Source organism: Thermobia domestica, chromosome 10 (assembly GCF_964235325.1).
Source record: "Thermobia domestica chromosome 10, izTheDome1.hap1.1, whole genome shotgun sequence".
NCBI lineage: Eukaryota > Metazoa > Arthropoda > Insecta > Zygentoma > Lepismatidae > Thermobia > Thermobia domestica.
Window position 1 is genome coordinate 98,651,703 of NC_137463.1, and position 25,103 is coordinate 98,676,805.

Here is a 25,103-nt window from a genome sequence, read left to right on the forward strand (position 1 = left end):
TTTGCGCCGCTGAAGCACACTAGATACATTTTTAAAACAATCTTTAAAATAACACGTGAAGATTGTTGTATGGAATGCACTGCACCGAATAGTGAAATGAAACCACAAATAATATAAAAATATTAAACAAATGAAAATATGTTAAAGTAAGTTCCTGCTTCCAAACTAACTTATCTATTATAATCTCAGGTTGGTCTAAACTTAGTGCAGGGAATGAAACTGGTTATTCTGTTTTTCCTATGCCCCGAGGATATATTCTTTCTACGCTCGCCAAAAGCATTGCCAATTTCAGTATCGTTGTGAGAGTCTTCAAGTGCGTATCGAGATGAAGTGGGCTTTGTTTGTGCTTGTATCTGCTTTTCTATGTTTTAGTGAATCTAAGTATTCACCTATTGTAAACGTAGCACAGGGTTCTATAGAAGGAGTTGTTGAGAAAACACTTTCTGGGAAGAAATATATTGCTTTTCAAGGAATTCCATACGCTAAGCCACCAACAGGAGAACTTCGGTTCCAGGTACGTTTGGTACTTGTTATTTTGGGTAGTTTTAGTTTCTCCCCCAATCTTGCACTTGCAAGATCGCCAATATTACTTATTTCATAAAATATAGCTGAGCCAGTGACTCCTGTGTATGTGTGTTTGTTGAAACAGCAGTCCCTTTCTGCGCGCTATCCTTTCTCCTCATAAATACAACTTTGCAATAACTTATCAGATCATAAAAGTTATCTGACTAGTTTGGCTGCAAGAAGGAGTCATTGGCTGCAAGAAACTTTCATAATATTCGTACTTTCGATAATACCGAAACTTCGATAATACCCGAAATTTCGATAATACTCGAACTTTCGATAATACTCGAAACTTCGATAATACCCGAAACTTCGATAATACTCGAAATTTCGATAATACCCGAAACTTCGATAATTTCAAATACTCGAACGGTTTCGAGTAACCGATGACAACTCGATAAATTTTTACTCCCAAAGTTCGATAGATCCTCAGCCTTATCGAACATCCCTAGTCTGTTCTCCTTAATAAGACGTCAGCACATTGATGTTCTCATCTCAAAATTTGGGAGGGATACATGTTCTAGTCCTTAAATTTCAAAATTGTTAAAAATAAAATTTGGTAAATGTTTTGAACTCGAATATATAACTGTAAATTTAGGTCGTCCTGCTTATTCCGTACTATGGATTGCAAAGAAAAACTTGCAAGCTGATTTTAATTAATGTCGGAAAGTGCTTTACAAATGTTGGACTACCACAAGAAAAAAAAAATGAAAATGTTAATATGTAATATATATTTTTGTAACAATTTATGTATCTAAATGATTGTAGATTTGATGATTTTGGCTTAAGTTGGAGTTTACTCGAGTATTTATTCCTTCCAGCATAGTTCTCATAAACGTTACTTATTCATGAAAAGTTACTTGTAAGTTATCTATTTTATTATTAAAACTTTGCTCCTGAGATTTTTCCAACTGCTCAAATCTAGTGTTAAATAACTGTTCCTATAGTTGTTCCATTCTCTGGAACTGATCTTTCATTTAATTTATAAATCCTTGTAATGTACATTTTATATATTACTGGTCGTAGGAATGGACACAGTCGCGTTTATTGATGTGTCTGTCTTCGACGTGATAGTTGATGTTTATATCACACGATTACCTGTTTATGGTAGTACGAATTCTCTTACTATTGGGAAGCAATATGTAATCCGTTTTGCTAAGATCAAAAATAATAACACAAGTGTAAAATACACTAGAAATAATTTGATCTATTTATTTCGATTTTCAGGGTGGAAACACCATAATGTAACAAATATGTTTTTCTTGATTTCTCCAGTTCGTTATTTAGACTTGAAAGAAACTAAGATCAAATTTACAATCTAGATGAAATTTAAACCTGAGATGGTTTTTATCATATCACTTTGACGTTGTAACTTATAGGTGGTGGAGGCGGGAGACATTAAAAATGATAGGAAATAACCAATATTAGTGTCGAATCGATAGTTTTCCGGGTCGCTGAGATGAACAATGCCACTTCCGATGCCGTGCCCCGCAACATGGGGAAGGGAGGGGATGTGTAAAAATAATCGAAAATGCCCGATATTAAAGAGCGCTTTAGTAATTGTAAAAAGTGACTGGCCAAGGGAACATATTAGTATTTTTTCTTAATTTAACGCAACGAAGCGGGTAATTGATGCTAGTATACAGTGTGTTTGAAAACGAACTTCCTACTTTTAATGTGTCCTTGAATCTGTACAAAGTGACATACACTATTGTAGTTTGTGGTGTTTGGCTTCCCTGCAGTTGGCAGGTCTACTTGACCTTGAGACGGCACCAGTGCTATTTTTTTCCTGTTTCCTCAATTCAGTTCAGGAAGGCGTGCAGTGCAGAGCAACTCAGCAACAATGTGCACTCCGCAGCAGAAAGCGCAGTGTGTTATTTGGCTTTTGAAAACTGAGTCAGTTATAACAGTGCAACGTAATTTTAGACGTCAGTATGGTGGTGAACCACCTACAGCAAAAACTATCCGTCATTGGCTAAAGTCGAACTTCTGAAGATGTTGAACAGATCCGTGTTCCTTGTGTTCGGAGCCCGAAGAAGTCATTGGGGAGACGTAGTCTACAATTAGGAGTGCCTAAAGGTACTGTGCATGATGTTGTTGGGACAGTTACACCTGAAATGTTGGTGAATACGTGGCGAGAAGTGGAATATCGTCTTGACGTGTGCAGGGCCACAAATGGATCCCACGTTGAAGTCTACCAACATTAAACAAAACTTGAAGAAATTCTCTTTCATGATATGTACTCATTGATGTAAGTTTTCATTCATTTCCCAATTAAATTTATACTTAACACTAGGGAGTTCTTTTTCAAACACCCTGTATTCTAAACACCATGCAATAAATTCGACACTTCGTTTAAAAATATTGACTGGGTAAAAGTTTAAAATTCAGAGTTTGAAAATAAACATGTGAAAATAATTAGACACATAACTGAATTAATCTGGATTTTGAAAACACATTTTCACTGTTCACGTTATTTTTAAAATTATCACCAAGTACTTCAAATTCCCACTTCTTTGCACGAGAATAATAAGTTTATGGAAATGTTATTTGCGAAATATTTAAACCCCTTACAACTCAAACAAAGTTAAATGATAAAATCTATCCAAGTTAATCCAAATACTATGTTCAAGATTCATTTTAAACAGTTAAAACGTTATCTTACTTTGTTGCAATTGTCTCCATTTCCTTCTATTCAGTTATATACAGACGCTTCGGAAACAGTGTAGCACGTAGTCACAAATGTATTTGTACACCGAGTTTGATTTTCTTGTGTTAAGAAGCTAATGAGATGTTCCATTTCTTTTTTGGTGTACTTTTTAATACTCCTTCCCCCCATTGTGATGAAAGTAACGTGATTAAAACTCTACCCAAGTTAACTAGAAAGTGATCAGCTAGTGCCCGCTGACAAATTTGAACACAATTTAGAGAATAGTCAACTATGCCTAAATAATAATAATAATAATAATAATAATAATAATAATAAAAAAATGTAGAAGTGCACCGAGGAGAAACAGCTGTTGGAAAGTTGAACTAAAGTTTAGCACTGAAACTTAATGAGAAACAGCCTTTGATGCAGACTTAATCATCACCATCATCATCACCATAAGTATTCTGCCATCATTGACATCACTTGCCGCAACTGAGAAGCTTTCACGAACGACGGCCTTAAACAAAACTCTTCGTCTTCATGTACATTTTTTTCTGTTTTGGTATCTTCCATCAACTGAAGCCTCCTTTTTCCCTTCTCTTTCCTGCTATCATACTTTCTACTACCTTCTTCATGATAGAACTCCTTCTTAGCCAATGTACCAAATGGTTCATATTTTTATGAGTCCTCGATTTTCCCATTCCAAACTAATCTTCTTTAGAACAAGAATTCCCAGTTAATGCGGTCAAATGATTTTTCTAAATCAATAAATACAACATACAACTGTTTCGCTCTTTCTATAAATCTTTCACCGATTCCTTAATAATCCAACTGTATCCTTTCTGCCCTTACCCCTCATAAGCCCGAACTGTTCGTCTTCAATGTTTTTCCCCTTTGTTCTTCTATACAAGCTTCTGTTCAGTATTGTAATCATAATTTTTGATGCATGCGATATGAGATTAGGAGTATTATAATCTTCACATCTCTCTGGGTTCGATTTCTTAGCAATTTGTATCATGATCACCTTTAGAAAATCTTTCGTTCACTCTTCTGTTGCATATATTTTATTGCAGAGCCCTTGTCTCCTATATTCTTAATGAATTCGATTGATATATTATTTATCCCGGTTGCTTTTCTGTTCCTAATCTTGGATATAGCTTCCTCAAATTCATCTCGAAAAATACTTAACCATTTATCATTTTCGTGTACTTCGTTTTCTATTTTAATGTCTAGGTCACACGTTCTACATCTATTCTCATACAATCCCTCAACACATTCTTTCCATCTTCCTAAGACTTCACCTTCGATGATTACTATTTTCTTTAGCCATCGTATTAGGCCTTGTTTTCTCTGTCATTAGACACGAGTGAAAAAAGAGAGCGGTTTGAGTATATAGCATCTCATTCAGATGTTCGTATGTTGAAACCCAATAAGAAGTTGTATAACTTTTTTTTTGGGGGGGGGGGCGCTCATCTAATTCTTTTCTCATTTACTTCAATTGCTAAGTTTCAAAGCCTCATTACTTCTCCCCCGTGTGCACTACCACCTGAAAATTTATTTTAGGCATAGTTGACTATCCTCTAAATTGTGTTCAAGTTAATCAAATTTCCAACAAGCAGTTGTTGACCCTTTCCCAGTAGTCAAATGCAAACTACACATTTTCAAAAATTCATTTCAAACGGTTCACCCACTTTTTTGTGATGATCAAATAGATAAAATCGATCTCATTTTTATATATTGACCAAAAATTTGGGACTCGCCCTTTTTTTTTCCTTAAAAGTGAAACGTTTCACGAACGGAAACCGAACTCACAACCGTACGATTAAAAGTTTCGCGGTTTCCCACTGAGCTAACATAACCACCTCTGCCGAGCTCCTTCTGAAGAAATATAACTGAATTTAAAAGACAATAACATTAATATGCATTTTAAATGCAATTGTTTTTAATCCTCTTGTCTTTTTTTTTTTTATTCTACTATGGATGCATGAACTATGTTCACTGTCTTTCCCTTCATTGGAAATGTTCTTTTACGTATGGAAACACAAATGACAAGAAAAGCATGTGCTTATATGCATAGGGTACGAGTACATAGTTTCGAAATACTGAATCATTAACTGATTCAAATAACTTTTTTTCTTTCCAATCTTAATAACATCTCATCACGTTTTATTACCCTTAAAAGAAGAGAAACACATCTGCCCATTTTTCTCAGTTGCGAAGGTTGACTTGGAAGTTCGAAAGACATCTTTGGTTTACTATTTTCCAAGATGCCCGAAGTTGGACTTATAAACTTTCAGTCATAATTAATGCGCTCATTCTTTTTGGAATAGGGCATACAAAATTTATACCTGATTTTTTCTTAATTTCATCTAAAAGTTGGGACCCCGGTAGCTCAGTGGTACAGCGTTCCCCGCTGATGCATGTGGTCCTTGGTTCGTTCCCAGCTCGCGCCAAGTGAGCTTTGTGGTGAACAAAGACCATGTGCGTGAGTTTTCTCGGGGTTCTCCGGTTTCCTCCCATTTTCTTCATTGCACCATTTCATTCATTTCTCATCATCATCGTCTCCTTTAGCCTAGCCGGCATAATAGTTAAAGATTTTTTTTCATTTCTGATCTAAAAGTTATCAGAATTCTTCCGCGTTACGAGGTCCAGGAAGGATGTGATATACTACCTGTGATATATCCACAGTAACTGACAGTGAGCGGTAAAAAAAAGTCCTTCACTTGATGGAATAATGAACAAGAAAAAATGGATCCTTGATCACATCACAACTTTTTTTATTATTTTTATTTTTTGGCTCGTAACGAAATACTGTTTAAGAAATCTTGACTGCTCATGAAACAAATCAATTCTTAAAATTAAGTTAATGTGAGTTATTTAAACAATTTTGAGTATTAACAGTCTCTTACGAAGGAATGAATTCTATTGTAGATCATTGTCCTTCGCAGATTGCTTATACTGCATTCATTGAAGAACTATAAATCCTTTAGATTTATATCGCTAGCTTGCGAAGTTTCTTGAAATTGTTTACGAGAGCATTATATTTGTAGTTAGAAATCAGCTCCTGAAATTTTGTGTGGTCGTCATTGTTGTTCAGAGTGTGTAATGTGTACTTCGAAAATGTGGGCTCGAACAGTATTACTTTCAGGTATTTTTCAGGAGGATTATGCATGCTGCAGTTAAGATATATTGCGATTACACAAATATTATTCTTCTGAAGGGTATGTCCAGTAGTAAATAGTGTACGAGTACAGTCCTTCATGTACTCCGAGTAATGTCCTCCGCGTATCGCATTTTTTTTTCTTTTGGAAGAAAGCCGGTCACGAATATACTTCACCACCCACCATGAACTACTTTGAGCCACTGTGATTCACTTCGACCCTCCAAAACTTATCGTCATAAACTCTAACCTATGATCCGCGCTCTCCTCTCCACTGACTAAAGAGTTTACACTTGCAATCAAACAGGAATATGAAATTATCACTAATCGGGGTTTCAATTTCTACGGTTAATCGCTCAAGCACCGTTCTGTTACAATATTCTTGGATCTGACATTTACGATATAAAATGGTAAAGTGTTTATCATACGATAAATTTCAATTTATTTATCATATATAATTATTTCCTTGTTAAATTACAGATACTTTTTAGGCGAAAATATGATAAAATTTGAAAGTCTAAAATCACGGGAAAGTAGACCTGATCAAGGTAAAATCAACGTAAAGAAAAACGTGTAAATTTTTCCATATAATATAGCATACAGTACAAACTTAAAATTTCCATGTAATTAAACTTACAGTACAAATTTTATGTCTAATTTTCTCACAGTTTTATGACTTAATTGCCTTTGCTCTGAACGTTCCATATAGTAAACACAAGTTTCAGCAATTATTATAATAGAAAGCAGTGGATATAAAATGCAAAGCACTGTAGTTTCTGTTTCTCAGTTTGTTTCTCAATTAATATCGATTATTTTCGATTACTTTTACAAATCAACCCACTACCAATTTCCCATATATAGAAAATGACCCCCCAATAAAAGAGAATTTTTAAAAATGCGTGGACACGTTCTGTTTATTTTTAATGAAAAGTTAACATACTGAATTTCAGCTCCCTAAGTTGAACTGCTCGTGAGATACTCAATTATTTTGCAAAAATTTGAACCTCCCACTCCCCCACTCCTGTTGCGATTCAGGCCTAACCATACATTAAAAGTCTTTTCATTTCGCTTTGCCATTTGGCCGTGATAATCTCGCACATATAGTTACAATCATTTTATATATATAGCTCCTCTAAAAACTCACACTCAGTGTCTCAAAAGCCAAGTAGTAAGCCTTATTGCTATTATTACAATTACAAATATCAATATCCAAAAGTACTCGAAGTTCTTTAGTCACTTAGGTATACTCATCTCAGGTAAGTAAATAGAAACAAACGAAAAAGGAAGAAAAATGTTGGCCTTGAAAGAAAAACGTAGACAAATTCACCAGTGTTTAGATGTATACAATGCACTGAGCAGAGTGGGTCACGGTGGGCGGTGGATCCCAGTGGGTCACGTTAGGTTGACCCACAGCCCACTGACTCACTCACAAATCTTGACACACTAACCCACTACATCTGTGTCTACCGTTTAGCCACCGCGGGTCCTAGTCTTCTTGGACAAGATATTATGAAGAAATAAACGTTTAATGTATATAGTGCTGAAATACTATGAGATAGAGTGCTGGAACGTTTCTTGATTATATTCTGCGTACATCACTAGTTAAGATTGTAATCATAATATTATTTGGAATTTATTCCTGCTGTTGATTGTGTATATTAAAATTCTAAAGGTAGTCATGTGCTTGTAATATTGTTGTTGGTCTACTACAATATTGCTGAAGTAAAACGTGAAAAATCGAAAGGAATTCAAGTTTAAAAAATACCCTATCTATTAACGAGCTAGTGACAAACCGTGGGGTCTTATTACTTGAGCTGCTTACTACCAAAAGCCATTAGTGCTATCGTGGAGATTTTCCAGAAACTCTGTGTTTAAGAAATATACCGGTATTGTCTCCAAATCACACGGGAAATAGAAAACCATTTCTAGCATTGTTGTTTCTGCATTCCACTTCCCCTGACCTTTTACCTTTAGGACATTGACCTTTCTAAGACACTAACATAGCATATCACGGGAAATTTATGCTTTCGAAACCAACACATGTGCCTTGCATTCTAAATATGAAAGTAGCATTGCAAAATACAGCATTACTGAGCAGGATAGTGCGTTGGAACCCGGGAGAGGAGATTCCAATCCTGGAGTGTATCCAACGGTTTTTCAAAAGTTTCAGTTAAGATGTTACCTGGATTACGCATAACAGATAATATGTGCGTGACTAATAAGAAACAATATCTAGAATATAGGTATTCATGGCTATAAAATAATTGCAAAACAGCAATTTTCGGGGACTTACAATAGATTATATCATTAATCCTTTATTGGGCACTGTTGCTCTCAAGCAACATAGCATTCTATTGCGTTGTCCGCACGAATTATTACTTCAGTAATCATTTAATTGGCATTATTGCTTTCACACAATATTCATATACGGTACATGATTTGAGGGTCGCTTCTTTAGATACTTCTAATCTTCGTCAGCAAGGGATATTCAAATTTAGTATTGTAGAAGCTTTACCTTCTACGTTCAGCGAAAATTTTTCTTTTCTTTTCTTTTCTTTTTTTTTTTTTTTTTTTATTTGTGGTTTCTTGCTCTGTATTAAAATATTTCGACGAAACTGTTAGTATAATAGATTAATGCTGCTCATTAGCTACACATAAGACCTATTTTATGGCAATGTTGCTTTGAAATAAATATCCTGTATTTTGTAACCAAAGTACAAAAATACTTCAAAAATTACGAAGTTATAATCAGGAAGACATAGTTCAACCACAGAAGCAAACTAAATATTTTAATGGTAGTGCTATCAATGCTTGCTCACTGTTAATTGGTTTATGGTTAAATTCAATTTGTTTATGGGAAAAAATATACAATAGAATAATAACATAATAGGATGGATATAACAAAATGGTGTATGAATACAAAATATGTTAAATTTAAACACATAAAAGTTGAAAATCAGTAAAAGACGGAATAAATTTGTTTCATCAATTGTAAGTGAAAATTGAAATATTTTTGTTTTTCGATCCATAGTTGTACCCTGTAGGTTAAACACAGAATGATTAATGAAAGTGAATTAATGAAATGAAAATGTGGGAAGAAACGGAAGAATCCGTAGAAAACCGTTGCAGACGATGTTGACCAGTGCAAAGTAACATGGCCTGGGACCTAACCAGATATCACTTGGACCAGACCTCAACGCTCTACCACTGAGTCAACGAGTCCCTATTTATATCATTAGCGAGTACTTGACTCTATCTACACAATATTTACATCTGTACATGCTATTTACTGCCTCTATTTGATCATTTTTAAAATTTTGAATTGCGAATTGTGCCATTATACTAGTTCATTTAAGTCTTAGATCTCACTGTTTCAGCGTTACATGATTCGTAGTATAAAAATTATAAATTCATAAATTGGTTGTACGAATATAATGAAGAACATTTATCAATGTTTTTAGGGGGAGGCACGGTGGCTCAATGGTATAGGGCTTACCTCTGCTGCGTGGGGTCCGTGGTTCGATCTTCCAACAAATAAGTTTGTACTGGACATCATGTCCGTGAGTTTTTACGTTGAACCTCGTTTCCTCCCACGTTCTCATTCCACCAATTCTTCCATCATTATTCACTTATCCTAATCAAACGTTTCCTTTGATTTAAAAGGCATAATCGTAGGACGTTAACCTGAAAGATTTAATTTCGTTTACAGTTATCAATGTTTAAAGATACGTAAGTCATTAAGTAATATAGTCCAAGAATAAATATTACTTAAATGTTGTTCTATTACACTCTTTGATGACCTCATGAGGACCCAGGTGCATTTTGATTATTAGTAGATAAAGTTAAGAGGAAACAGAACATAAATTTGCAAAACGAGATGAGAAAAATCGAGACTAGAGGAGAAAAGCTTTGCAAGAAGTCAGACGAGACGAAAAGCATTCTTTCAAAAAGAAAACGAGAAACCTTATATGTTTGCCAATTATTGTTATTCACGAGATGAGAAATGAACTTTTCTCGTCTCGTTTCTTTTATATATACTAACGGAGGTCCGTCTAAAGGCCTAAGGGGTATAATTCTTTCCTCACTTCAGTAGCCATGGAAGTAATGTTGTTTGCACGAGGGTCTCCGGGCCCTGTAATTTTGCAGGTTGTCACAAGCAAAGATGGCCGAATTCATGAGGTTGATGCCACTGCTTAAAATTCACACTCATCCTATCTTAACCTCACTAACTTAGCGTGAGGTTGAGTGAGCGTGATGTCGAAATGATGTCATGACTTGTGCGTGTGAGGTCGAATGAGTGATGGGCCGCGGTGGGTCAGTGGTAGAGTGTTCACCTCTGGCGCATGGTGTCCCGGGTTCAAACCTTGCTCCCGCCAAGTGAACTTCGTGATGGACAATCACAGTGTGCGTGGGTGTTCTCCTGTTTCCTCCCACTTTTTTCGTTCCACCATTTCATTCATTTCTCATCATCACCGTCTCCTTTAGCCTAGCCGGCATAACCGTGGGACGTAAAACTTAAAAATTTCGTCATTTCGAATGACTGATGTTAGATTGAATTTAAGGTATTAAAATGTCGAATTGAGTGGTTGGTGGGGTTGACTAAGCATAATGTTGGAATAGATAAATAAGTATCAGGTTAGTAAACGTATTGCTACAGGTCGAGATGATACTAGATGAGGAGAAATAAAGTTTTTCCGTCTCATCTTATATAAGTATTGTCTGTAGTAATATTGTCTCGTCTCGATTCTCGAAACATTCTTCTCTTATTCCGTAAAATTAGATCTTTTCCTTAATTTAATCTAGAAGTTATCAGAACCATTCTGCGACACGACAGATTCAAGTTCACGAATTGAGTGATATAACATTTCTAACATATTTATTATTGCAGTATTATATTGTGTAATGGTTTACATATTGTGTAATGGTTTACATGTTGATAGGTACACTTTATGGTGTTCTTACAATCACGTTATCAATTTGTAGTTTCTATATTGTGAATCATATAACCTAAAATAGCGTCGTTTAATATCTAGGACACGGGTGAATCAGAGTTGCCCATATGAGACACGTGAAATTTCTCGTATCTTCTAGATTCTCGTCTCTGAATGACACAAGAATTATGCTTTTAATCTTGTCTCGAATATAAAAATGTATTAACCGAGTGGAGTCGAGAATAGAGACGATGAACTGTCTCGTATGCAATATTAGTGTTTGGGTTAGTGTGATCTTAGTTTGTTGTGAATTGTGGACTTGGTGTTGAGTGAGGATTTGGTTGATGTGTGCGTGATATCTAATATCCATATGAACAGATTGTAGAGTTTGGTTTTTATGTAAATATCTAGAGGATGTATTTTATTATTTGATTTTATATCCAAAGCAAATTTTTAAACACACCTTGTTAATAGAGATAAACCCAATATTTCATTACTGAATAAGTTGACCTAACTTGGATTCTAGCCAATTAATCTTAAAGCAGCTTGGTGCGAACTGAGATTGAATCAGAGACCCACACAACAGAGATTAAGTCTCTATTTTTGAGGCACAGCGACCTTCAATTAGAGAAATAGAGTGATAAATGTATTGGCAATACCGATATAGTAACTACAAGTCCTATATATATAAATTTGTCTTATCATTATTAATCTTAGTATTTTATTGGTACTATTATTAGACCCTATTTTTAATTAAGCTTAACTTGCGATTCAATTGCACGAATACCTACCGGTAGTCAAACTCAGGTCTCCCATGCCGAAGCGTCTTTGTTCACCATACTGTACATACACAAAGGTTCTCGTTAAGATTGTGATGTACCACGTAATTGGTTGCTTGTTTTTAAACAGTATGTTGTTACATCCGAAAAAGATTTAAAAACTGCTTGATCTGATGAATCATCTCCAAAGCCGTAGCTAAAGATTTCAGCGCCCTTCTACACTTACCTTGCCAAGTTTTTTTTTTTTTTTAAAATACATATAAGAGGAGCAGTTTTTGTTTTTAGGCTGCACTGAATTTTTATCAAGCTGCTTGGACAGACAATTGCAACGGCCAAAAGCGGGCACTACGTATTCTCTTACAAATAAGAGCTGTTTTCAAGAGGCTTATTTTGGACTTTTTGGTAAACTTGACCAACTATCTGTGGTTGTATACAGGTCCACTTGGGGAACAGTTATGGAAATTTACAACTATTTACAACCTTTCGTACTATCGATAAGAAATGAAATGTCAATACATTAAAGAATATTAGCTTTTAAAATCTTCGAAATGAGTGACAGCATTAATTTCCAGTAATAATTGTAAACTTTTGTAATTTTATTCTGTATGTGCTTAGAGCATATTAATTTCGATTCTTTTTACGGTAAAAATATTTTGTACAATGTAACGAAAATTCAGGAGTCTTCTTTGCGAATTTCTCAATATTGATCGATGGAGGTAAAAAATATGTTTAATGATGTTTCATGTTTGTATTTAAAATCCAAAATATAGTTTGGCTACTATATCTGTTTGCAATTATAGAAATTACTTTTTAATGAATGAAAGTTCTGAATTTAAGGTTAATTATTATTAATTAACATACCAAAAATGCACTAACAGGCAATCGCCAATATTCCCTCGCAAACAACAGCTTGCGTGTGCTTCTTCGCTTCTCTCATTTTCATACTTTCATTCTCACTGACATGATTAATCCAACTGGGTAGAGAAACGTGATTAACTAAACAAAACTTCATCGTCAAAACCCCGAACACTTATTTCAGACTTTGAAAGTTTCTGATTTTGAAAACGCTCCTACGAACACTATAAGTCATTTCTCAGCACCTTGTATATAGCATCACCATTAACAAATCATATATAATAATTTTCTTTACGTAGAAGGAAAAACTTGTTGTGATTCTTATTGAAACGTTTGCATTACGAGCGCAGCGAGCAAACGGAAACAATATTCATTCAATAGAGCGCCAATACTTTTTTGGGGCAACGTGTCGTTTACTCATTTCCAACACTTTTCCGTTCTTCTTGCTCGTTCGGCGCCCTCTTGCATCAGCGTCCAGGACGACCGCCCCACTAGGCCCCCTCTAGCTGCGTTTCTGATCATCTCCACCTCTATTGGGGCCGTACAAATGTTGCTTAAACTGTGTGACAGGAGTTGACGAGACTGGTGTCATCTTGTTGTCGAAGAAAATCCCCGCAAATAGCAAGAAACACTGTGGACGGTATTATTTTTTAGATTTTGTATTGAATTTGGGGTCGTTTTGTGTCATCTACGGGTGAGAAACCGAAGTTTTAATCTACAGCAAATTTCTTTTGTAAGCTACTTTTTCACAACTGCTTCAACATATTTACAACAGAGTGTGGAACATTCTTGCGGTAGAAAATGGGGGGTACGGTGGCTCAGTGTCACCCTCCTTGCTATTCCAGTGGTTGGCGCATGTGCCTTTAGTGGTCCTGGGTTCGATTTGCAGTGGAAGACCATATATGGAATTTTAGTTGTATTCGACTTTGTAGGTATTTCCCTGTCACATTAAGTAGAAAATGAAATGGAAATTAAGTAGAATAAGGTAAAACAGTGGTAATTAGGGAAATAAAGTTACTTAATTAGAGGAGTGAAATTAGGTAAAATTGTGGTAAAAATGAAGTTCCTGAAGAATGTTCGATTAATCAGTTAACAAGAAATAGTAGTGTTTATCTTTGTTGGATTTCTGCTTTCATCCTAGCTCACTCCAAGTAGACATGAGGAGGACAAACACTCTTCTTGGGTTTTCTAGAGGTTTTCCCGTTTCCACTCACATTTTTCATCCCACCGTTTCCTTTACTCTTACTCATCTTTACTATTTTCTTTAACCAACATGGCATGTTCGTGAGAGGTAAAATGGAAAGATTTCATTTCGTTTTCTTTAGGTAAAAGGTAATCTGATTAATTGTACACGAAGTTATTTACTTTTGTGTCCAATGTGTTTTAAGCTTTCAACAGCAACAAAAGTCGTCTATAACCATTGGCACCAGGTTCCGTGTAGACTTTTCACTCGATTTCCTAGAGTTTAGTAGGAACGAGTGGTATGCCCTGTATAATAATTCCTAACATTGGCGTACGCAGAATTTCATCAAGGAGGGAGACTGAGGTACTCAGTCAACCGAGATTTTTGTTCATTTATCCTAATATACTGACATTTACAAGTTGTGTGTGCCGGAGCTTCTTTCAGAAAAATGTTTTTGAGTTGTATTTTGGAATTCATGGGAGGAATGATTCGAATTACTCCGAGGCGTATTTACAAAAGCCTACAATAATTGAGCTCACTCGCTGTTCTGTAAAAATCTTACTACATTGTTTTAAAATTTAGTATGTAATACATATTGTAATGAAACCAGCTTTAACTCCCCGTCTCCAATCAAGATCCTAAATACGTCGCTGGTGTTACTGTATTAAAATAATGATGTTTGACAGGAAAGTTCAACCATGAAATAATACAAGATCAAAAGTTGTTATAGTCTTTAGTGTTTCGTTTTCCATTATTTTTAAAACCCTTTATTGAGCAGTGTTGCTCTCAAGCAACATCGCATTCTATTGCGTTATCCGCACGAATTATTATTTCAGTCAGTGGCGTATTTAGGGGAGAAGGGGGTTTCCGGGCTTAAGCCCCCCCCCGAAATCTTACTTACTATAGTAAAGTATATTAAATATCTTGCATAATTTTCACGTTTTCAGGCAAAGCCCCCCCCCCCCCCGAAAGTTAGCAAAGCCCCTCCCGAAACAAAATCGTAAATACGCCACTGATTTCAGTGATCATTTAATTGGCATTATTGCTTTCATACAATATGTATATACATGATTTGCGGATCGCTTCTTTAGATACTTCTAATCTTCGTCAACAGGGGACAGTCAAATTTAATATTGTAGAAGCTTTATCTCCTACGTTACACGAAAGTTCTTTTTTTATTTTTTATTTGTGGTTTCTTGCTCTGTAAGAAAATAATTAAACGAAACTGATGGTAATCACTGAGAGTATTCTTATGATATTTTACCATAATAGGGCAATGCTGCTCAGTAGCTACACATAAGACCTATTTTATGGGAATGTTGCTTTGAAATAAATACACTGTATTTTGTAACCAGAGTACAAAAATACTTTAAAAATTACGAAATTATGATCAGGAAGACGTGGATCAACCATAAAAGCAAATTAAATATTTTATGGTAATGCTATCAATGCTTGCCAATTAAAGGGTTAAAAAAAGAACTAAGAACGTTACATTAGAATGTAGAATCTTATTATAATGGAAGCACATCTGTGCAAAATCTATATTTACCATGTTTTTAAAAACTTCATTCTTTCTTAATTCATTGAGAATGTCTCTAAATGAATAGCAGATATTTAAAAAAGTTTAGTTTGTACTAGGCTAATACGTAAAGCTTTTCAAAGTAGCACTTTCTTACAGTAATTCGAATTAGAGTTATCAATCATTAAACAATTTACAACTTATTGCATACAGAATATAAATGATTATCTATCTAGATACATTTATTGCGAATGTCTAGTTGTATTAAATTTAATACCAGACAATTTATGTACCAGATAATTAAATGTCGCAAAAAGTACTTATCATTTTACCTACAACAATATAGCTAACTCATATAATAATTTTGCAAAGGCACTCCTTATTTAAACCAGATGGATTTTTCTTTATCTTTTGGGTGTATATCGTTTAGCAACTAAATTAAAAATTCTTCACTTCGGATATTTTTCTCTTTCAACAGAAATCCTTATCCAGTGATCCAACAATGAGTCTTTGAGACAATTTCCTATTTATTTCATTATTCGATTCATTGTAGTGTCAGATCTTTCAGTGGTAGCCGCAGACATGTGCACAATTAATATTATCACACATGAACTTATAAATGCATCATAAAATAGAGTTGAACTCTTTAGTAGGTGGTTTTGTTTTCATGCAACATGAATTTTTAAGTTTACAAACAAATTCGTTTTTCTCAAATACTACGCATGAGGATTTACACTCACCCATATCTTCTTATTGAACTTAATGATAACTACCGATTGGTATACGTCTCAACTTTGGACAATTTTTTCTATGAAACACAAATAATTCTTCATAATATGTTGCTCAAGAAAGGATTAAACCTCAAGTCCCCGTTGCATACGCCACTAATTTCACTAAATTTTTATTTGATATTTGTTGGGTCCGAAGTCTTTGATACATCAGAATTCGAATCTAATTTGGCATTTAAAATGAAATAATAATTTTAAAAATTAGCACAGTTTCGTGTAATTTTAGCAGTCTTTTGAAAATTGAGAATTCACTACATAATTTTATCAAGTAAATAAAAAGTATGCCTACCTGCAGAATATAAAACCATCTGGACCTTCCATGGAAAGGACAGGATGTACAGGAGCAACCAAATTAGTATAATAATCTAAAGTGCTGCTTCCAACAAAAGCACTTGAATTTCTAAATGGAAGAAATTGTTAATTTAATTCTTTCCTCCTTCAGCGATAAAATGAATTGTTTTAAGTTAAACGGCAAAATCAAACTTCCACTGCAACTAATAGTAAGCGGTAAAAAAATCTTTCTCTGACGGAATAATAAGCAGGAAAAAAATGGTCCGTAATCAAATCTAAACTGTTTATTTTTTTGATTCGTAACGAAATATTGTATAAAATATTTTGAATGCTCATGAAATTCATAAAAATTAAGTTAATGTGAGTTGTTTAAACAATTTTGAATATTAATACTCTCTTACGAAGGAATGAATTCTACTGTAGATCATTGTCGTTGTCATATCGCTTTGTATTGCATTCATTCAGCAAATATACTGACATAGACTAAAAGTATTACTTGTTATTCGTTTGTCACTAAATCACCTATTACATTTATTACCTTCGTACAGATACAACTTTTTGAAATTATTGTTAATATTTTTAGATATTACTTTATTCTGTAGATTTTCTTGAGATTGCTTATGAGAGGATTTTATTTGTTGTTTAAAAAACAGATCCTGAAATTTTGTTTGATTATCATTGTTTTTCAGAGTGTGGCGCGTAATTCCAGAATGTGAGCACGAACAGTATTCCTTTCAGGTATACTTCCAGGAGTACTATGCCCACTGGAGTCAAGACAAATTGTTATTACATATTCTTGTGCAGGGTATATTCCTTGGTAAATAGTGTCCCAGTTCAGTCCCTTTATATATATATATATATATATATATATATATATATATATATATATATATATATATATATACAGTGGCGGATCCAAGGGGAGGGCTATACGGGCTATAGCCCCCCCCCTTGGCGCTCAGATATACACTGGATAAAATGGGCTTCAATCCTGCTTTACACTGGATAAAACTGCAAAATATCGTTCAGCCCCTCCCTTGATCATATCCTGGATATCCTGGATATATATCTTGATCCCTCTGCGTCGGAAAATTTTCTGGAAGGTAGCTGGTCATGGATTTAGGTGTATGATGTTTTGCCTCTAAAATTACACAAACGTAAATCGAAAAGGTCCAAGTTTTTCAACTCGAAATAGTTTCTTGATTTTTCTCAGCATAATGATGCTGATTTTAAAAAGTCAGGGCCGTAAATTGTTGGAGGGCAGGGAGCAACTGCCCCTGCAGGAAAGGTCCACATCGTTCGAGGGAGCCCACTTTAAGACAAAATTTTCTTACTTCAAATACGATAGGAACATGAAATTATAAATCAAGCATTAAACAGGTTCACTATATTACATAAACAAAAAAAGCACACAAAAAGTAAATAAAACAAAAATGAGTCATGGGCCCATTTCAGTACAAAAAAAGTATACTATTAGGGGTCCTAGAAATAATATTTATTCGTATGGCTTTGAGATTTGTCAATATTGTTCTCTTAGTTAATTTGTCATGTATGGAATGGCCTAGGAGTGTAACTAACGGCCCCGTATATTTTGCCGTGCGGGAGGGCCCACAGGCTCCGGGGGTCTCATAAAGAGTAAAAGAAAAATGGAAAGAGGGGCCCAAGAATTAAAAAAAAAACAATGTTTTCGAGGAGGCCCGAATACTCATAGGGGATATATTAATGCTTGCCCCCCCCCTCCAGAAAAAATTAAGTTACGGCGTTGAAAAAAGCGCTGTTCTTGATCTAAAAATTAAATAGGCCTATTAATGTACAGAGTTCGAAAAGAAAATTAATACTGAATAAGAACATTGATTATTATTATTATTATTATTATTATTATTATTATTATTATTATTATTATTATTATTATTATTATTATTATTATTATTATTATTATTATTATTATTGAAAGAAAATTCTGTACTTTCCAACAAATGTTTTTAGACCTCCCTAATCCCAATGCCTCTTTAAAATTACCACCAAATTTAGGGACATAGTGGCCCAGCTGTTCAGCGTTCACTTATGGTGCTGCGAGGAGCCTCTAGTTTGATGAATCCCATGCTATAGGGGCTTCTGGCAGGCAACATCATGTCCATGATTACTCCTGCTTCCTCCCACATTCTCATTCTATGAATCATGTACTTTTCTTGTAGCTGGAAGGACATAATCTTGAAACGTTAAACTGGATATTTCATTTAATTTGTTACCACAGACTTTCAGCATGAAAAGTATTTTACTTCCATTGAAATTGCGACTTCATTTAAATTTTTATCAAATGCAGTGACGTACGCAAAGGAAAGGTTTCCAGGTTTTAACTTTCCACGCATTGAACGAAATAGTTTGCAAAACAAACATTTACCTCATTAATACGTAAATATACAAAACTTCTGAAATGATTGACCCCCTTTCTTGATGAAAAGAAGAAAATGTCCCACGAATATTATTATTACTATTGTTTATTTATTTATTTATTAAAACCCAATCATCAAATTGATTTATTTTCACTGTTTATAGTGAAATCTTCAACTGACCCCCCCCCCCACGATAGGCAAACGACTGAAATGTGGTCTGAAATAAAGACATTAGAAAAAATGCTAGAACGTGCTTCTTTGGTACACATGGTCCCGGCGTTCGATTCCCTTTGGAGAGCATTACAATTTTGAATGCTTTATTGTGATTCATATAGTCTTCGTGCTGAAAACAGACACTACATTTCAACAAACAAAGTCTGCAACTAACTATCTACCCAAATAATGAAAATCTTAGATTCCATTTCAAGTACTGTGTATTTTAAGATTACGTTATCCTATTAAATTTATTGACTGGTCTACGCAGAATTACGTCAACGGGGTGGTAGTTGAGTCATATCACTTTTGTTGTTTGTATACATATCTAAATATGGTAAATATTTTTGCCTAGACCTAATATCTTGGTCAAGGGGAGTTAAAAACCGGAACCCTCCTTGCGGACACCCTGAATTTAAATCAATATTTCCGCAAGACAATTCATTTCTTTTGAAAACTTCGAATCTTCAATGAAACTATAAATATCGATAATACAGACTTGCTTCTTCTTGAATTTAAGCAGAAAGTCACGCCTAGAGTAGGGGTGTAGGAATAGTAAATACTCTTCAGGAATATTTGTCTCCACTGAAATAATCCCTTCCTAAGTGATAGCCTTTTAAAACTCAGACCCAGTGGCGTATTTACGATTTTGTTTCGGGAGGGGCTTTGCTAACTTTCGGGGGGGCTTTGGAAATGTGAAAATTCTGCAAGATATTTCATTTACTTTACTATACTAAGTAAGATTTCGGGGGGGCTTAAGCCCTAAATACGCCACTGCTCAGACCAATTACAGCCTTGAAAATGTTTAATATTGTGTGTTGTATTATGCAACCTCAACTTTTCATTTACTGAGTAATAAATATATGGAAATTAGTGAAATAATAATAATAAACTAGTATTTTTATTGGTTCTATCAAATATTACAAAACATTGGGGGAACACGTTGGCTCAGTGGTAGAATGTTTACCTCTGATGTGCGGGTCCCTGGTTCGATTCCTAGCCAAGTAAGTTTGTGGTGAACAACATCGTGCTCATAGGTTTTCACGGGGACGTTAAAATCAAAGATTCCATTACAATACATTAAAGAAAACATGTCTATTGATGGCTATTTGAAATTATCTACTGACGAGGTAGTGACAAATCATGGAGTCTTATTAATTAAGCTGCTTACTACCAAAGTTTGTTATTATAATGATAGAGATTTTCCAGAAACTGTTTAAGAAAGACACCAATATGTTCATATATTTTCTCTTCAAAACAGAAGGAAAATAGAAAACTATTTCTAGCATTCTTGTTCGTGCATTCCACCCCCTCTTTTCTTTTATCTGGAAGGGCATTGACCTTTATAGGACAATGACATAGCATATCAGGGAAAATTGATGCTTTCGAAGCTTCAACACAGCTTTCTCGCATATTCTAAATATGAAAGCAGCATTGCAAAATGCAGTACATAATGTCCACCCTTGACTTGCGCACGAGAAAAGCTCGATTTATGTCAGTTCGCAGTTACATAATAAATTTCGAAAATTGCAAGTGCTAGCACATATGAACATGCCTACTTGTCCATAAAGTTTGCTTTTCATGCAAGTGCTAGCGCATATGAACATAAAATTTGCTTTTCACTATCTATTAAAAATGTTTACTGTGGCGACTAACGTTAAAGCCTGAAACCGTAATACAGGGATTAAGGTCGAGGTTAAACTTATTTTTACGAGCGTGAATAATTTATTATTGTTATTATTATTAAGTATTCTGCCCGTCGACAGGCCCTGGGGCTAATGTCTTGTCCTTTTCTTTTTTAGGTTCAAACCTGGAAACATTTCTTTCAATTTTCTCGATCTTCAGTGTCTTGTTTTAACTCCTAATATTTTCTTCCTTTTTTAAAATCATCCATCAGTTGTCTTCTTTTTCTTCCTATCCTTGCTTTCCTGGAAGTATGAAGACAATTTCTTCGAAAGATGTGTCCAATTCAATTGGTCTTTCTACAAAGAATGCTTGCAAGAAACCTCCTTTTCTCTCCTACCCATGCTAAAATATGTTCGTTTGTTAGTCTATGTGTCCATTTTATCTTCTGGATCTTCTTCCAACACCACATTTTGAAGCTCTCTAAATATTTTTTCTCCAACTTTCGTAATGTCCAAGTCTCCGAACCATACAATCCAATACTTCATACTGTGTATAGCAATTGACCACCTTGTTCCTTAGTCCAATGTTAAGCCTGGTAGTTAGGAATCGCTTATTGAATACCTCTTTGACTATTGCAATTCTTGACTTGATCTCTGTGACTATTGCATCTCTCGTCAAAACACTTCTCAGATATTCGAGCTGATCGAGTTACCAAATAGCAATATCTCACTATTTCTTACTGTTTTTCTTAATGGAGATCTAGATTAAAACTGAAAATGGTAGTGGGTTTCTAGCCCTTCCTTTTTTAGTGGAGATAGAATCCATTCTCGAGAAGTTCAATAGATTTCAAACGTCGTCTTCTTGTTATCCAAAACCATTCTATCAATATGTTGATCAACATTGAAACCGAAAATTGTAATTTCCTCCACATCCGTTTTGAATTCAGGGATAAAGGTCAAGCTGATGCTTATCCTAAAGACGCTAAATCAACATTAAGACGCCATTTCTCGTTGTCTCTTATCATTATTGTTCTACTGGAAATGGGGTAAGAAATTTCTATCACTTTCGGTTGCAATAGAAACATAATGACATGGATGAAACCTATCCATATTGCAAAACTGCTTCTCGCTCTCTACCTAGATACTACCGTTTTTTCAATACGGCTGAAACGGGAAACCTTGGATTTCCTCCACTTCCGTTTGAATAGAGGAATTACGTTCGAGAGTACACTAATTGTTAGAACAATTAATCCCGTATATTGCCAGTTTTGCTTCATAAAGATCAATATTGAAAAAGAAAGTGGTGTGGTGCATTTTTTCTACTTGCAGTCGTAGTAGGGAAATAAAGATGGAGGCAGGACTTATTCTTGAAATGCTGAATCGATTACACCTCCCCCCCCCCCACACACACACGGCTCACCACCAACCGAGTTATTTTCCTCGTTAATCCCTGAAGGAATAATAATGTCTTTGAGAAACTCAATTTCCAATGATTATATAACCATGAGGTTAAATATACAGGGTGTTTCAAAACAACACCGACAATGTTTGGAAGGTGATTCCTGACACCAAGGTAAGACAAAAAGTATGGACCAACCTGGGTGCACAAGTGCTTCCTTTCGGAGTTATAGGCTGCCGAAAACACGAAAAAATGAACTTTAAAAGGTCCGTGGCTCCAAAACTATAGAACCCACCATAGTCGGGTCAAGATTTCACTTAGAAACTAATATGTGCGCTTTCCAAAAATACATATATCAGAATCCTAAGGTACTCACGCATCAATTTTTATACAGGAAATTTGGTTACCGGCATATAATCTGAAGTACTCACCAACTACCTCTATAAAAATTGTTCTGGAAATATCGTAGGATTCTGAAACTTAGATATTTGGATAGGGCATACTAGTTCCTAAGTGAAGTATTGAGCCGACTATTGTAGGTCCCATAATTTTGGAGCTATGGACCTTTAAAATTGATTTTTTTCATGTTTTCGTCAGCGTATAACTCCGAAAGCAAGCATTTGTGCACCCAGGTTGGTCTATACTTTTTGTTTTATCTTGGTGTGAGGAACCACCTCCCAAACGTTGTCGGTGTTGTTTTGAAACACCCTGTATATGAGGTTTTGTGCGCGTGATGTCAGATTGAGTCAGAGCATGAAATTGAGTGAGTGTGATGTCGAAAAATGTACACATATGTGCAAATTTCCAACGTGGGTGATGATTCCTGTTCTTACTCTTATACTGTTGATAGAATTCAACTCCAAACAATAGGGTTATTTTCGATAATTGGAGGAAGTTACATAACGAGTTTCATTTAAATTGGATGACATTTGAGAGAACTGGTATGGAACGGACAAATAGACGGACAGTTAGACGCACAAATTCCGTAGAGTCGAATGGTTGAAACTCAATAAACTCTTTTTAATTCTCATTTGATTTAGTTCTAACTAGTGATTCTGTGTATTGTAGGACCGAGAACTTTTTTCCTTTTCAATTCGACATTTACAGCATCCTACACTTTATTAATCGCACTCCCATCCAACGGTGTTATATCTTTATCTTCCAAGAAAGTACACGCTTTGCTCCATGAAAATATCGATTATCATTATCATTATGATTAATAATAATAGTAATAGTGATAATAATAATTAATAGACCGAAAGTATATCCATGAAGAAATTAAATATCGACTGAAAGCAGGAAATTCGTGTTAATATTCAGGTCAAAATCTTCTGTTATCGCGAATTCTGTCGAGGAATTTGAAGCTTAAAATATATACAACGATAATTGTGCCTAATGTTATGCTGTATGGTTGCTAAACATGGTTGCTTACTCTGAAAGGCGCAGACTGAAAGTGTTGAAGAATAAAATCTTGAGACGAATGTTCGGGCCCAAGAGGACGGGAATTGGGAATGACAGAAATTTCATAACGAGGAATTGCACAATTTATACTGTTTACTAAACATTGTTAGAATCATCAAGTCTATGAGGCGCTGGCGGGGAGGTCACGTAGCCAGAATGGAAGAAAGTAGAAAGGCTTTCGAAGTTTTAACTGGAAACCTAATCGAAAAATGATCATTAGGAAGGGCTAAGTGCAAATGGGATAGCAATACAATAAGATGAATCTCGCAGATATGGGAGTACTAAGTAAAACCTGGATTCAGTTGGCTAAGGACAGAAGTCAATGGAGAACTTCTGTGAACACAGCATTGAACTTCCCGGTTCCATAGGCCATAGGGTTAAGAATATATTGACCGAAGTTACATGGTACATGTTTAAAGTCGAGATGTGTTTGCCTCCTTACCCTTGAGTGATGGGGACCATAAATAATAGATCACATTGGAAAGCTTGAAAGAAAGTATATGTAACTTCCTATGAGAATGCAGTATTTTAAAGGAACATTATCGCAAAAAATATTTCGTAAAATGGATTGAATTCACGTTCTCTCTGAGTAATTTCAATCTCAAAGATTACAGTAAGTCTGTATCTTAAATCAAACAAAACAGATTATTATTTTTTTTTACAAAATGTGGAGAAATCTAATTTCTAAGTCTTATATCCACATTATTAACTCATTTCAACTCTAAGCAGTAGAATTGATTTAGAAAACTGAGAAAATCATACGTTTTCTATTATTATTATTATTATTATTATTATTATTATTATTATTATTATTATTATTATTATTATTATTATTATTATTATTATTATTATTATGAAAGCTATCATAGAAACGGTGGGTGGATAGTTCGCTTGTCATTCTTGACTGATCTCAACTTCAAGTTGTATGATCTTGGGGAAAAAGTTTTAAAAATGCTCTATATTAGGGAGGGCTGAATTTTTTTTTTTTAATTTCGCTTGACCGGGTTGCGGAAAAGTTGCCTCTTTTCAATGGTAGTCAACACACAAAATTTGGTATTTCTTGGTCAACCCTTCCCTTTGCTTCATGGGACTTGAATATTTTTATAGCTGCGGCTATGCAACCCGCACGACACTACGAAGACAATTGTGCTGCACAGCTATTTTTGTTTTGAATTTCGATTCGCCGGGTTGCGGAAAAGTTGCCATGTATTAGTGGTAGTCTACACAGAAAATTTGGAATCTTTTTGGTCATCCCCTTCCTTTGTCTCATGGGACTTGAATATTTTTAGCTG

General features: G+C 34.9%; 1 protein-coding gene across 1 annotated transcript in view; it reads left to right on the plus strand.

Annotated features, from left to right (window-relative positions):
* The first annotated feature begins 289 nt into the window (after nucleotides 1-289).
* The window catches only part of LOC145662598 (venom carboxylesterase-6-like), a 159,259-nt gene continuing 134,445 nt past the window's right edge, over nucleotides 290-25,103 (plus strand). The window contains exon 1 of the mRNA XM_081728315.1: nucleotides 290-514. Coding sequence (XP_081584441.1) covers nucleotides 326-514 — 189 coding nt within the window. The 5' untranslated portion in view covers nucleotides 290-325. The remainder of the gene's footprint in view (nucleotides 515-25,103) is intronic.